The sequence below is a fragment of the Equus przewalskii genome, chromosome 7 (genome assembly GCF_037783145.1).
Source record: "Equus przewalskii isolate Varuska chromosome 7, EquPr2, whole genome shotgun sequence".
NCBI lineage: Eukaryota > Metazoa > Chordata > Mammalia > Perissodactyla > Equidae > Equus > Equus przewalskii.
Genome location: NC_091837.1, coordinates 23,726,385 through 23,740,607, shown reverse-complemented (window position 1 = coordinate 23,740,607; position 14,223 = coordinate 23,726,385). Strand labels below are relative to the sequence as shown.

General features: G+C 47.6%; 1 protein-coding gene across 5 annotated transcripts in view; it reads right to left on the bottom strand.

Annotated features, from left to right (window-relative positions):
- MLXIP (MLX interacting protein) overlaps positions 1-12,302 on the bottom strand; it is a 57,833-nt gene extending 45,531 nt beyond the window's left edge. For 3 of the 5 annotated variants that reach the window (XM_008508010.2, XM_008508017.2, XM_008508027.2), the window contains exon 1: positions 11,764-12,298. In XM_008508010.2, coding sequence (XP_008506232.2) covers positions 11,764-12,176 — 413 coding nt within the window. In that variant the 5' untranslated portion in view covers positions 12,177-12,298. Of the gene's footprint in view, positions 1-11,763 lie in introns of all 5 variants that reach the window. The other 2 variants (XR_011542440.1, XM_070629141.1) reach the window with 2 other exon arrangements.
- Positions 12,303-14,223: the final 1,921 nt, after the last annotated feature.

Sequence of the window (14,223 nt, the reverse complement as noted above, 5' to 3'; positions counted from 1 at the left end):
TTTGTGACCTCTGACCCAGACAATGTTAAGAGGAAAAAAGATCTTAACAGGATAACCTTAAAGAGGGTGATTTGGCAAGCTATAGGGCAAGTTGGAGAGACCAATTCCTAAGCTAATTTTGATCTTGGGGAAATGCTCAGGGCAGGTCACTTTCCCAACCATTCTCTCATTTGCTCTACACAGAAGAGATGGAAGATACAGAATTAGAGAATTTCAGACACTAACATATTTATGATCTTTAAGATCACATGGTCCAGTGCTTGCCAAATCAGATTCCCTAAAGATAACGCCAAAAACCTCAAGTGTTTTGAATATCTTTTTAAATAACAGCTCTACTGAGACCTAATTTACATGTCATGAAATTCACCCTTTAAAAGTCTTCATGGGGGGCTGGCCTGGTGGCGTAGTGTTTAAGTTCACGCGCTCTGCTTCAGCAGCCCAGGGTTCACGGGTTCAGATCCCGGGCGTGGACCTACACACTGCTCATCAAGCCATGCTGTGGTGGCATCCCACACACAAAACAGAGAAGACTGTCCCTGAGCTAACATCTGTGCCAATCTTCCTCAAGCAAAAAGAGGAAGATTGGCAACAGATGTTAGCTCAGAGCCAATCTTCCTCACCAAAAAAACAAAACAAAAAGTGTTCACTGGTTTTTCATATATTCACAGACTTGCGCTGCCGTCACCATTCTCTAATTTTAGAACATTTTCATCACTGGCTCCAAAAGCCATTAGCAGTGACTAACCATTCTCCTTTCCACTTGGCAACCACTACTCCACTTTCTGTTTCATGGGTTTGCCTAATCTGGACATTTCATATAAATGGAATCACAACAGGTGGTCCTTTGTGTCTGGCTTCTTTCACTTAGCAAAATGTTTTCAAGGTTCACCCATGTTGTTGCATGGGTCAGTACTTCATTCAAAGACTTGTTTTCAGTATTTTTTAAAGTATTTATTTGCCCATGATAAAGACACAGTGGTCATTCTTTAAATAAATGCAATTTATCTCACTTTTCTAACATTATGAAAATTTTAAAATATACATAAAAATCGAAAGAACTGTACAGTGAACGCCCATGTACCCACCACCTGATGCTACAATTAACTTTGATAGATTTACTATATTACAAATTCAGCTATCCATCCACCCTTTTTTTTTTTTTTAAGCAGTGGTTCTCAAAGTGTGATATGGAGACTCCTGAGGGTCCCTGAGACCTTTTCAGGGATCCATGACATCAAAACTATTTTGAAAATCATACTAAGAGGTTAATTGCCTTTTTCATTCTTATTCTCTCAAGAGCCTGTGGTGAAGTTTTCCAGACGTGAAATCACAACAGATGAATGCAAAAGTCAATACGAGCATCCAGCTGTCTTCTAACTAAACGTTAGCCAAACATTAAAGAGATCTGCAGATGTACAAATCAATGTCACTCATTTTTTTTTGAAAATAGTTATTTTCTACAAAAATATGTTGTTTATTTTGACATGTAATGGGTTTATTTTTAAATGCTTTAACAAATATTGTACATTTTTCTCAGTTTTCCTTTCTAATACAGTAAACACCAATAGCTCTAATCCACACAAACAACAGCTCTTTGGAGTTTTCGATATTGAAGAGCGCAGAGGGGTCCTGAGACCAAAAAGCTGGAGAGCCACTATTTCAAAGCATTTCCAAGTAAGACGCAGGCATCAGTCCACTTCATCTCTGAGTTCAACATCTGTCAATGGTTCTTTTTGTGCTGGGTAAGATTTACATATAATAAAATGCACAAATCTTAAGTGTGCCGTTCAATGCGTTCTGACAAACGCGCACACCATCCCTACCAAGTAACCCCCATCCTAGTTCTCTCATGCCTCTTCCTGGTCAACCCCTCTCCAAACCCCCTCAGAGGCAAGTACCGAGGTAATTTTTTTCACCATAGATTAGTTTTGCCTATTCTAAAACTTCATATAAATGGAACAGCATACACTCTTTTTGGGCAAGGCTTATTTCATTCAACATGTTTCTGAGATTCATCCATGTTGTTGCACATTTCAGTAGTGTGTTCTTTTTTATTGCTGGATGCAATTTGTTTCTAAGGCAATATCTCTCAAAAACTTAAGGTTCGTGGAACAAAAATCAGTTTGGTAACCATGATTCTAGTCTAACCTCCCCCCACCCTCCTCTTGCTTTTTTTTGTTTGTTTTACAGTTGGAGACACCAGGACTTAGAGCAGCTAAGTGACCTGTTGCCACCAGTGGCACAGCTGTCCTGTGGCGTCCAATCTAATCATCTTTCCACCATATTCACTGCCATTTCCTAGTCTCACCTTATAAGCAAGTTCCTATCTGAATCTGTAAGAAAAGTTTATCATAGGAAACGGAAGGTCAATACCCAAATAATGAAGGTTTTAGGCTTCTCTAAAAAACATGTCTGTCAATGAATGGGTAAACAAAATGTAGTATATTATTACAATGGAATATTCAGCAATAAAAAAGAACACACTACTGAAATGCGCAACAACATGGATGAACCTTGAAAAAGAACCTTGCTGAGTGAAAAAAGCCAGACACAAAAGGACATATATATGATTCCATTTATATGAAATGCCTAGAAAAGATAAATCCTTAGACACAGACGGCAGATTACCAGTTGTCTGGGGCCAAGGTGGGACCTGGGATTAAACGTAAAAGGGCATGAGGCATCTTAGCAAGCTGATGGGATCCAGCTCTAGAACTCGACTGTGATGACAACCACACAACTAAAGCTCAGTGAACTGGACACTTACCACGAGTGCACTTTATGGTATATAAATGACATACGTATACAGGAGATACATGGTATACAAATTACACCTCAGTGAAGTTTCTAAAAAACAGCCAAAATTTGTCTGTCTACAAGTGGATGAAAGAGTCCTACTCTAAGACAGACAAAGACCTGTTTAATAATTTAAACAAAGGAGGCAATTTAAAAGTCCCTGCTATTCAACCAGAAAATAGTTGTTTAAAACAGCAAAGTAATATAATCATATACATTTTAAGAATTCATTGGAAGTGTTTCATTTTAATAAATAAAAGGGATTTACAAATCAACTTTCTCTAAAAAGCTTAGTATCAAGCTATCTGAGCAGGTCCCAACTGCCAATCATAAGACAAGGTAGTCCATTTGTAAAAGGGCCAGTTATCACAAGAGCATATGAAGAGGTTCTTTAGGTTGTTTTTTCAAAATGCTAGACTATTGGGTAAATATCTAGAAACTGAGTTAATTCCCCTACTTTCTACATAAGAATTTGGTTTTTGTTTTGATGACCGAGCTTGTCTCATGGTGACAAACCAAAAGTGGTCACCTTCTCCCCTACGCCCACAAGCCCCCGAGGGAAGAAATCCGAACTAGCTCCCAAAATGGATCCTCCTACTCACAGAATATTCCTCAACAGTGAAGACATGCTACCAAAACCCCCATGGCTTCCCCTCTCCAGTGCAGCTCAACCGCCCAAAACCTCTGTTTCTGCCAGCAGCTGGTTCTCTCTGCCGTCCCCCCACTCCTCAGCTCTCCTCATCACCACTACTCAAACGGATTCTTTATGTTTACTCCTGAGACTCAAAAGCTAACAAGGAATTCTGTTTCTGGAGTTATTTTTCGAGATCTTGGACACCCTCCTGGAACTACCAAAATAACCCCTTCTACACTGCCTCCTTCTAGAAGATTTTCCTGATAGTGCAGTCTAACCTCAAATACATTAAGAACACTAGCTTGGGAGAAGTTTCTTTAGGGCATTCAAGACCAGGCAGTATTCCTCTAACACAACCAGACCCAACTGAGTAAAGTTACCATTTGGGATATATGACATATACATTTCATGGGGAAAGACATTATGTTCTGAATGCCAGCTTGGCACTCCAAAACCTCCCCTCCCCAAAGGGCGCCCTCACGAGGCCCAGCAGCGGTTAGGGAGGCAAGATAGAGCAGCATGGACAGAAGAAAGCATCCAGGGTGTCTCGACTGGTCAGGGCTAAGTGGAGAATTGCTCTTGGCGACAGTGAGGACCTCACTGGGCAACTGTAGTGCCCCCTACACTGACAGCCCCGTTGCAGCCCCTGCCGGGGAAGCTGCCCCACTGGCAAGGCAGCCTGCGGCAGCCACATTTATCGTGCAGCACAGCAGTGTCCTCAGCAAAACACACACCAGCCACACAGTCAACTGGGCCTTCATCAGCTTCCTCATTTCAACAACGACCCATGGCGCAGGCCAAAAACTTCAGCCACTATTGATTCCTTTCTTTGTTTCACCCCCCACATCCAATCTATCAGGAAGTCCAAACCCACCTTGAATCCATCCACTTCTCATCACTTCCATGCTGCCATCCTAGTCTGAGAACGGAGCGCAACAGCCTCCCAACTGGCACCCCGCTTCTGCTCCCGGCCCCCATCATCCAGTCTCCACAGAGCAGTCTCAACGAGGCACTGCCCAATGCAATGAGCAGAGTATCTCAACTTCTCACCACGGCCAGCCAGGCCCCTTGCCTCCTCAGTCTTGTCTCCTACCACTCACCGCGGCCCTCAACATTCTAGGCATGCCGGCCTTTTTTCTAGCCCCGAATGTGCCAAGTTCATTCCACCTTGGGCCTTTGCCTCGGGCCCTTCCTCCGCCTGGAATGACTATCCACGCCTGGCTCCTACTCACCACTCAGGTTTCAGTTCAACCTGAAATGTCACCTCCTCAGAAGATTTCTGACCACCCTCCCCCACCCCCTATCACTTTCCACCTTTCATCTGGTTTTAAGTTCTTCACTGCACTAACACCATAAATCTGATTTGCTTACTGATTCCCCTACTAGAACATAAACTCCATGAGGGGAGATGACTCATCTGTCCTGTTGACTACTCTATCCCCAAGGCTACACCAGTGCCTGGCATACAAGAGAGGCCTGATTAATACTTCTGAAAAGAACAGCCAGTCCAAAGACCAGGGCCAGACTCATGCTCTGTGGCCTGTGACATTCTGCTCAGTGACGGAGGAAGCAGCTATTCTCCCTCAAACATCTGAATTGGAGGCTATGGGGCTAATTTAATTAGACAATTGGCAAAGAGCACTGGCAGTAATAGGAAGCTCTAAGTGAGGTCTCTATGTGAAACACAGGCCATGGGCAAGCTCCAGTCAGGCAGATGCAGAACCTCCCATAAGCAGTAGCTCTGAAGCAGAGAAGAAACAGGGCAGCAGGTGACAGAGCCAGCTGGGAGTGGAAGAAGTAAGACCGCAAAGAAAAGCAGGGCCTGAGAGAGGAGCCGTCACTTAATGGGGTGAACTAGTAAAGAAGGACAAACTCCCCTGGCTGAGGACCCAGAAGAGCTTGGAACCCAGCTCCAGTCTCCACTGAAGTCAAGCAGGCCTAGGCATCCTGGAGTTGTGTGAGACTGCTAGCACCCTTCCTGATCCTTGCAATAAACCCCCATTACACAAGCCAGCACAAGAGGGTCCCTGATCCATGCAGCCAAAAGAACTCTGCCCAAAACCCAAGTCCTGTGGCCTGGAATTCTAGCCATAGACAGAATTCCAACAAAGGATAGGAAATATCACCTAAGCTATTTGCTGTCTGGACTACAAAAAATATACCCAAGAAGTCATTCAATTCTGGGGAATGGGAGCTCACACTCTGAATTTTTCACCAGCCATGATATGAATCATTAAAAATAAGTAAAATGAACTGTCCTGGGGAACAAGGAAACAGCCCACCTTACAGACTTTACCTTTTACAATGAGGGCCCTCCTGTCACTAGATCCTCTGAACTCGTGCCTAATACACTCAGTGTAATTCAGTGTAATCCAGGGTGGGCCGCTCTGCTCCCCAGCAGTGGAAGAAGAGCTGGGAGAGACTTCGAAACCTGAGTTATGTGTTTAAGAATGTTACTGCAAGAAACTTTTGAAACCAGTCAGTGTTAGTCTCCTATTGCTGCTACAACAAACAACCACACGTTATGGCTTAGAACAACACAATGTACTACCCCAGTTCTGGAGGTCAGAAATCTAAAATGGGTCTCACGGGGCTAAAATCAGGATGTCAGCAGGCTTGGGTTCCTTCTTTAGTTCTAGGGGGAATCCGTTTCCTAGCCTTTTCCAGCTTCTAGAAGCTACCCACATTCCTTAGCTCATGGCCCCTTCCTCCATCTTCAAAACCAGCAACATCAGCCCAAGTCCTTCTCCCGTTGCTCCCTCTCTGGTTCTCTCTTCCGACTTCCTCTCCACTTTTAAAGACCCTTGTGATGACACTGGGCCCACTCAGATAATAATCTCCCCATTTAAACGCAGCTGAGTAGTAACCTCACTTCCTCTTTGCCATGAAACCTAGCATACTCACAGGTTCTGGGGATTAGGACGTGGACATCTTGGGGTGGGGGCATTAATCTGCCTCCCACACCAGTCCACGTGGGCCACAATACAAACACCCACCTGGCAAAAGCACTTAGCCCACTGTCCCACTCCACACCAAAGTCCCCTAAAGCACTGTTCCACAGAGGCTGTATTTGTCTTTGCACAGCTGAAGATGAACAATGTTCGCCAGAGGCAACTTTATGATGTTGGCTTCCAGGTCTCTAAGCTTTCCTTTTCAACTCCATATATATTTCCTAATCACGCACTATGTAGCAGACACTGTTAGGCTCTGTGGGAAAGTCAAAGGTGAAGACAGCAGGAATCCTGATCAAGTCAGGTCTAGGTAATGACATGAGGCAGGATCAGTAAGGGCCACAGAGTTACAGAGGAATATGGGGTTCGCTCCCTTTGGGAAGACTTACTAAGGCAACTGGCACTCGAGCTAAGTCTTAAAGGAAGAGCAGGATTTCACCAGTGGGAAGGGCAGCACATGGAAGGGCATGGAGCAGCCTAGAGGCACTCACTTAGCCCAGCTTGGATTCTCCATGCCTTAGCAGAGGAATTAGCACTTTCACCTCCTCTAACAGAAGTGCAGGCTTTTGCCAGCAGATGAGGGAGGTAAGCCCCAGAGACGCTGCCTTGGACAAGCTGCCTAACCTCTCAGAGACAGGGCAAACTAACTTCTAAGCTCAGGTTTCCTTCTTTTTCTCCTTTTTAATCTGAACAATAAGAATTCCCCCATCACCTACCTGAAAGGATAATTGTGAGAACTGCTTAAGATAATGTAACAAGAATCTAGGACATAATAGTATGCAGTTAGTGTATATTCTCTTCCCTTCTCCCACCCTAGCAAATAAACTCCTTCCATCTTCTCCTCTAACCTCTTTTCCCAGGCTCTTCCCAATTTTATCCCTCTTCCTCCCCCTTCCAGATGGCAATTAGCCAATCAGCCTCTATATAAAAAGGAAATTTGGTTCTGTGCTACTGAAGTGGAGAAGATAGGTTAAAGGAACACTGGGGCTTCCGGTTGGGCAATATGATCCATAACTTCTGACAGCTAGCCACATGGGGAAGGGGAGATAAGTATTAACCTTGATGTCAGGGGAAACTGTCCACACTGATACCCATTATGGAAACACATACTCAGTCTGGTTTTGGCACCCTTCCTTGGTACTGCCATTAGACCTGGTTCACATGTTTTATCACAGCCCTTGATAACTGTTCTACAACTGTTTATCTGTCCCCAAGTCTGTGAGCTCCTTGAGGACAGAGACTGTCTTTCTCACCTCTGGAGCTTCACTCCTATCTCAGTGCACACCCTTTAACGGCACACTATGCAATGATTAAAGACTAAAGAAAGCACAAGAGAAGAAACACTGCTTATTTTCAGCACGGTTGCAGAAGAGGAACATTAATTTAGTCATTCGTGGGAATGGTTCCATTCACAACTAGTCACTCTGGCTACATTAGAAAGTTCCTCTGTTGAAAACTTACAATTTGGAGGACATAGTGCTCTAAACCTTTAATCCCTGCTATTCCTTAGGTGTGGCAGAAACTCCCACCTTGGGCAGGAACAGAGGGTCACTATACAGGGCATACATATATGGGGCAACATTCCAAGGCTGTCTTACAGGTCCAAATGAAAAGGTCTCCTCAAATACACATTTAAGCAGAAACCCACTGTCCAAAAAGCTATTGCTTATCTCTATGTACATAAAAAGACCCTCTCTTACTCCCTGAGACATTCACACCAAAACACCCTAATAAAGAACTACATTAAAAGGTAGAGAAGTGAAACCAAAACCAACCACAAAAAGCTGTCTACGAGATGTGTTCAGAATCTGTGTGGGTGATTTACATGTGTGACATTCCTTAAAATGTTAAGAGGGCAAGAACCATGAACTATGTTCTAGAGTACATAGCTCCATTGTGGAGCCTTAGAAAGTACGGGTAAAGCAAGAATGCAGCTATTTAGTATTTGTCAAGCAGGCATTTGAGGGCCACACTAAAAGATCCTAGTTAGATACGTTATTTCCCTCCGTTTACAGATGAGAAACTTGGGCTTCTAATAAATGTCAGTTGAATGAGGACACAGAATTGGACTCAGCCTGTTAAAGCTCCTCTTGCGTCGTCTTTGCCAGGTACTGGACATGTTCAGAATTATCTCAGTTAATCCTCACATCCACCCTGCAGGGAAGTTTTAGCCTCCCCATTTTACAGTGGCAGACAGGAAGGCTTAGAAAAGGTAAGCCATGGGCTTCTTCCCCATCCTCTATCACCTAAGTTTTGCCCTGGGGAAAGGCAACTTCTTCCCCTCCAAAATGTCTCAATACCTGAGCACATGCTGTAGGATCAAATCGAGATGTTTCGCTATAGGGCTACTTAGCACCAGAGAGTGGGAAAGACATGGATTTTCTGTTTTTTAAGATTTTATTTTTCCTTTTTTTCTCCCAAAGTCCCCCAGTACACAGCTGTGTATTTTTAGTTTTGGGTCCTTCTAGTTGTGGCATGTGGGATGCTGCCTCAGCACGGCCTGATGAGTGGTGCCATGTCTGCACCCACAATTCGAACTGGGTAAACCCTGGGCCACCGAAGCAGAGTGCGCGAACTCAACCACTTGGACACGGGGCCGGCCCCAGGGACATGGATTTTAAGGCCAGCTGCACGAAGCCGGAATCCCATATGCACTGTTACTTACCCAGATAGGACACTGGGCACACTCACACACAGTCCCGATTCCTCAAACACCCTATTCCCCACCCAAAGTCAGTCTTGCCAAAGACCCTTTGGGAGTTCAAGACTTTGCATGTTCAGGAACAGATCACATTCAGAATCCCCAGACCACTTCACGGGACTGGGGAAAAAATAACCACAACTTCCCCTGCCCTTAGTACCTCCCCTCAAAGAGCTGTTCAGCCTCATCTGGAAACAGCTGGGAGGCGGCAGTTAACAGGAAACCAAACCAAAAGAAAGCACAGAGTGTACCAGGGAGTTAGGCAGCTGAACGAAGAGGCCAGGGGACCGACAGGAAGTTGAAGTTAGAAAGAGCCTAGGCCAGAAACAGTCGCACAGAAGAGGAGGCCCAGCTGGCCTCCCCCTCAGCCCAAGGAGAAGGAGAAAACCTGGAAAACCAGTGGTGAAGCCTCAAACCCCACTGAAAATGAAGTTAGACCACCTGAGAGGTTAAGTCTTCTTTCCTCCCTGCCCCCGACCTCGACCCTACTTCTCAGAAAGCCAGCGAGTGGTCACGATAGGACAGTTAAGGTCAGAAACTCAGTTCTGTTCTCGAGCTGCTTTCCGTGCCAAAGGATACAGCACAGACAACTGGTTTTGAGTCATTCCTCTCTCAATCTGTACCAAAGTTCCACACTGCCAACTAAACTCGGGGACCGTCCAAATCAGCCTCCCATAGAGAGACAAAGAGCATCTTCATGAGAAATTACTAGGCAGATATTCACTGCGGACCTGCAGAGGCAGGATTTGTACACAGGGAATACCTGCAAAGCAAGAGAGCCAGAGGGGATGGAGGTCCTGAAGGGCAAGGTAAGTCTTGAAACAAACTAAGGGTGCATTTTTCAATGAAGAAAGTTAACTGAGCAATGGCCAGGTGCCAAAATATTTTTGAAAGAAGTAAAAAAAATATGCCACTACTAAAATTCTTTGGTGTTAGCCCATGCCGCCTGCTACTCAGTCATCCATTCTCTCCCTGTACATGTAGAAGTTTATATTAAAATAAAAATGAGGATTAAGTTCTCTTAATAAAACATTCCTGTCCTTCACCTCTAGTTTTGTTTGAAAGGGCTCTCTCAAAGTGTAGCACATGCTACAATCTAGTTGGGTTTGATTCCAATGGAAGTGCTCAAACTTTGAGACTGAGTAAGCAAGGCTAAAAAGACGGCTCAGGGCTGCAATCTCAATACCATTTGCTTTTTTACAAAACAGAACATCTTCGCAGGCTCAGTGCCAGGTGAAGCCGGCAGGACCAAAGAATCAGAGCAGAGCCTGACCAATGTGTCACGTAAGGGGATGGGAGAAGAGCTAAGGGTAATGTACAATCATCAGAGAACCCTTCAGAAGAGGAAGGGGGGTTCATTTCAGGAACACAACGAAGGAACAAGTTGACTAATCATTTATTCCAGAGGGGGAAAATGCCACCCAGAGCCATGTATCTAGTGTTTTAACTTCAGGTAAATGTGTAATGTTTTAACTTGGATATATCTGGGGCTCAGGGCTCTCCAAAAGGAGGGAGCGGGGGGTTGTTCCTGCTCTTCTTTACACTGCTTCTGGAGTCTCCTAGGAAACTCTCCCTGCGCTGCCTGCAGAGTAGACCTAAGACAGCCCCAGCCAGTCCAGTTACTAATGCAATAACTCCCATTCAGCACAGATCCTATCATGAGCTTTGCGCAGGGCTGGGCTGCTATGCACTGCAGCTAGCCCAAAGAAGTTCTGTCGCTGAGGCAGAAGTTACCTGAAGCAAATACCTAACATACACACTGAGGAAGGATGAGAGAATGGAAAGACGTCTTAATCCTTGAGGGTCAGGCATCTCTGTGACTTAGGAAAAAGGGATCTCCTCCTGGAACCAAATCCACATGTCAGGATGGTGTCTGGGATGCCTGCCCTAAACACTGACATCCCCATATCATGTTTCAGGGTTGGCCAGAGAACCCTCCAATTTGCCAGGAGGACAGACTGCACCTCCAACAGCTGTGGCTCCAAACGCCTTCCTAGGAGGCATCCAGGGCCCCTCCCAAGTTGGAGGAGGGCTTTCCAATAAGGGGGATGTGAGGGGACCCAGCTTCCCTCTGCCAGGACAATAAGAAAAGTAGCTAACATTTATGGAGCATCCAATTATGTGCCAGGCACTGAAATAAGCACTTTACCTATCTTATTCCATCCCCACAACAGCCAATGGAGGCAGATACTACTGTCATCCCCTCTTTATAAAGGAGGAAATAGGCTCTGAGATTTTACACAACCATTAAACACAGTGGAGCCAGTGCTTAAGCCACCCCCTGGACAGGTGATCTTAGCCACTACTCGATATTGCTGGAAACAAAGCATTTGGGGTAAGGGGCGGAGAGAGTCGAGTAACATAAGGTGCAGCCTGTATTTACACCTCTCTCTTGCCCAAAATCGGTGGCCTGGGGACACTGGAGGGGAAGGCCTGGATGGGAACGTGGAGCCGGAAGAACCCAAGCACTGCTGACAGGAGAAGAGGCCAGGACCCCGGCCGCTCTCGCTTCCTCTGGGGACCCCAGACCCTAACTCCTCCCGAAGGGGGAAGACCCAAAGGGAAGGCGTGAAGCCAAGGAGCCCCCAGGCGGCTCGGCCCTCCACGCCAGTTTTGTCAAAGAAGGAAGCCCTGCTCGAGGTGGGGCGGGCCGGGCCCGCCGGGGGTCGCCGAGTCCCTACCTGTAGGCCAGGGTCATGCACTCAAAGAGCTTCGTGAGCGAGGCGTCGATGGACAGGTGGCAGGAGCTGGTCTTGCCGAAGCTGTAGGTCTGACACGTCTGCTTGTTGACCGTGTCGAAATCGTAGCCCTTCTTGGGCGGGTGCTCGCGGTGCGGCGACGACACCATGAAGTGGCCGCTGTGGATGATCTGCTGGCGGCGCGGAGGCTCCTCGCGGCCCGACCCGGCCCGGGACGGCTGCGGCGCGGCGCTCGCCTGGGCCCGGGCCGGCGTGGCCGAGCCGGAGGCGGGCGGCGGGGACGGCTCATCCGTGTCCGAGTCGTCGTCGTCCTCGGGCACCTGGGGCTTGAGCAGCATCGGGCGGCACCGACTGCGCGGCCGGCGCGGGGAGCACATGAAGACGTCGGTGGCCATGGGGGGACCCGGCCGGGGGCATCCCCCGGGGCCCGGGGCGACGCCAGGAGCGAAGCTGAGGGGCGCCGGCCCAGCCCGCGCGCCGACCGTCCGCGAGCGCGCGGCGGGGCGGGAGGGGGAGGGCGCGGGCCGAAGGGGCCGCCTCGGCGCCGGCCCCGGAGTGACGTCACGGGCGCGTCTCGGCCAATCGGCTGCCCGCGTCGGCCCCTTAAAGGCGCAGGGAAGCCTTTCCGCATCTAGGCGGACAAAAAAAGAGAGGAGGAGAGCCGGAGGCCACGCCTCCCGGCCCCGCCCCTCGCCACCCCCTCCCTCCGGGCTGCCCCGGGTGCTGCGGGACGTGATGGCTGGGTGGTGCCGCTCGCCAGTGCCGGGGCCTGGGAGAGGCGTTGGCCGAGCGGGCCGCGCTGACCCCGCCCGGCGGTCCGGAGAATCGCCCTGCGGCCTTGCTGCGGGCGGGGCGGGCGCTCCACGTGGTGGGTGGGGGTGGGGCTCCTTCCCCCTCACAGGTCCCGCTTTCTCTTGCAGGGCCCGGAACTGCGTTCTACCAGCTCGTCCCGAATGTTACTGTGTGCTGTCGTTATTGTCCCCATTTTATTGATGAGAAGACTGAGTCGCTGAATACCAAAGGGATTTTTCTAACGCGAAAACAAGAGCAAGAACTCTTCTCACTGTGACCTCACGTCCACAGACGTGCAAGCTGGCTCTGCCAAGTTAATTCACTTGACTAGGGCATCACAGCTAGTAAGTGGCAGAGCCGCCAGCTCCTTTACAACTCAAACTATTGTTAAGATCTTAAGTTTGGAAGGTGAACCAGCCTCCAAACAATTCCAAAAGGGGAAGTTCTGAGCCGTAGTTTTCTTCTCTTTCAAATAGAGAACAATTCCTATGCCTCAGAAAGTTGCGACAATTTAAAAAACGCCTTAAATTGCTTAGTACTGTGCCTAGCACAGAATGAGTGTTAAATAAATGTATGCACTAGACTGAAGGAATTGAACCAATCAGACCATGGGTACCTAGAAATTCCCAATACTCAACCACTTTTTGACTGCGAAACAGTAATTTCATATGGTTCAACCTAATACTTGACACTTCTAGAAAGCTGGCAAGGGGTTCAAAGCCAGCCTAGGGTGGGGACCGTGTGGGGAGGGTGGGGGATGGTAAGGCATCAGGAGGGTGAGCGAGGCCCCTGGGGCAGGAGCACCCACAGTCGTCCCGGCAGGGCCTCACGAGTCCTCCTCGAGGCGCCAGTGCTCTGCTTTGAAGCCATTTTCACTTCCAGATTTGGATGGGGGCCGACAGCCCCGCCCCACCCTCCTCCTGAAGGGGAGGGTGTTGGGAAGGAAGGAAAAAAGGCTCTTTCCAAAATGGCTGCACTAACTCCTTACTTAGATGTCTCCAAGGAGGCATAGGCCACAGCGACTGGCAGCCTCGGCATGAGTTTGAGATCTCCCCCTTGCCAAAACCACTGCTCTCAACTCTGGTTGCAAATGTCTGCAAGTCCACCCTTTGAGTTGCCTTCCTTTATCTGGAGACTTTTCCCCTCCGTAAACTCTTAAATGCCCAGCCACATTTATCACAGCAATTTCACTTCTAGAATTTTTTTTTTTTTGAGGAAGATTAGCCCTGAGCTAACATCTGCTGCTTATCCTCCTCTTTTTGCTGAGGAAGACTGGCCCTGAGCTCACATCCGTGCCCATCTTCCTCCACTTTATATGTGGGACACGTACCACAGCATGGCTTGCCAAGGGGTGCCATGTCTGCACCCTGGGATCCGAACCGGCGAACCCCCAGCCACTAAGCAGAACATGCAAACTTAACAGCTGCACCATGGGCGGGCCCCTAGAATTTTAACCTAAGGATATGTGTACAAGGACGATGATTGTAGCATCAATTATAAAGAGGAAACATTGGAAACAATGTCATGCCCAACAAGAGGGAATTCATTGAATATTATAACCCCCAATACAATGGAACACTACATATTAAATGATGTACATGTATATTTATTGACAGGGAAAGAAGTCCATGATATATTATTGCATGGAAA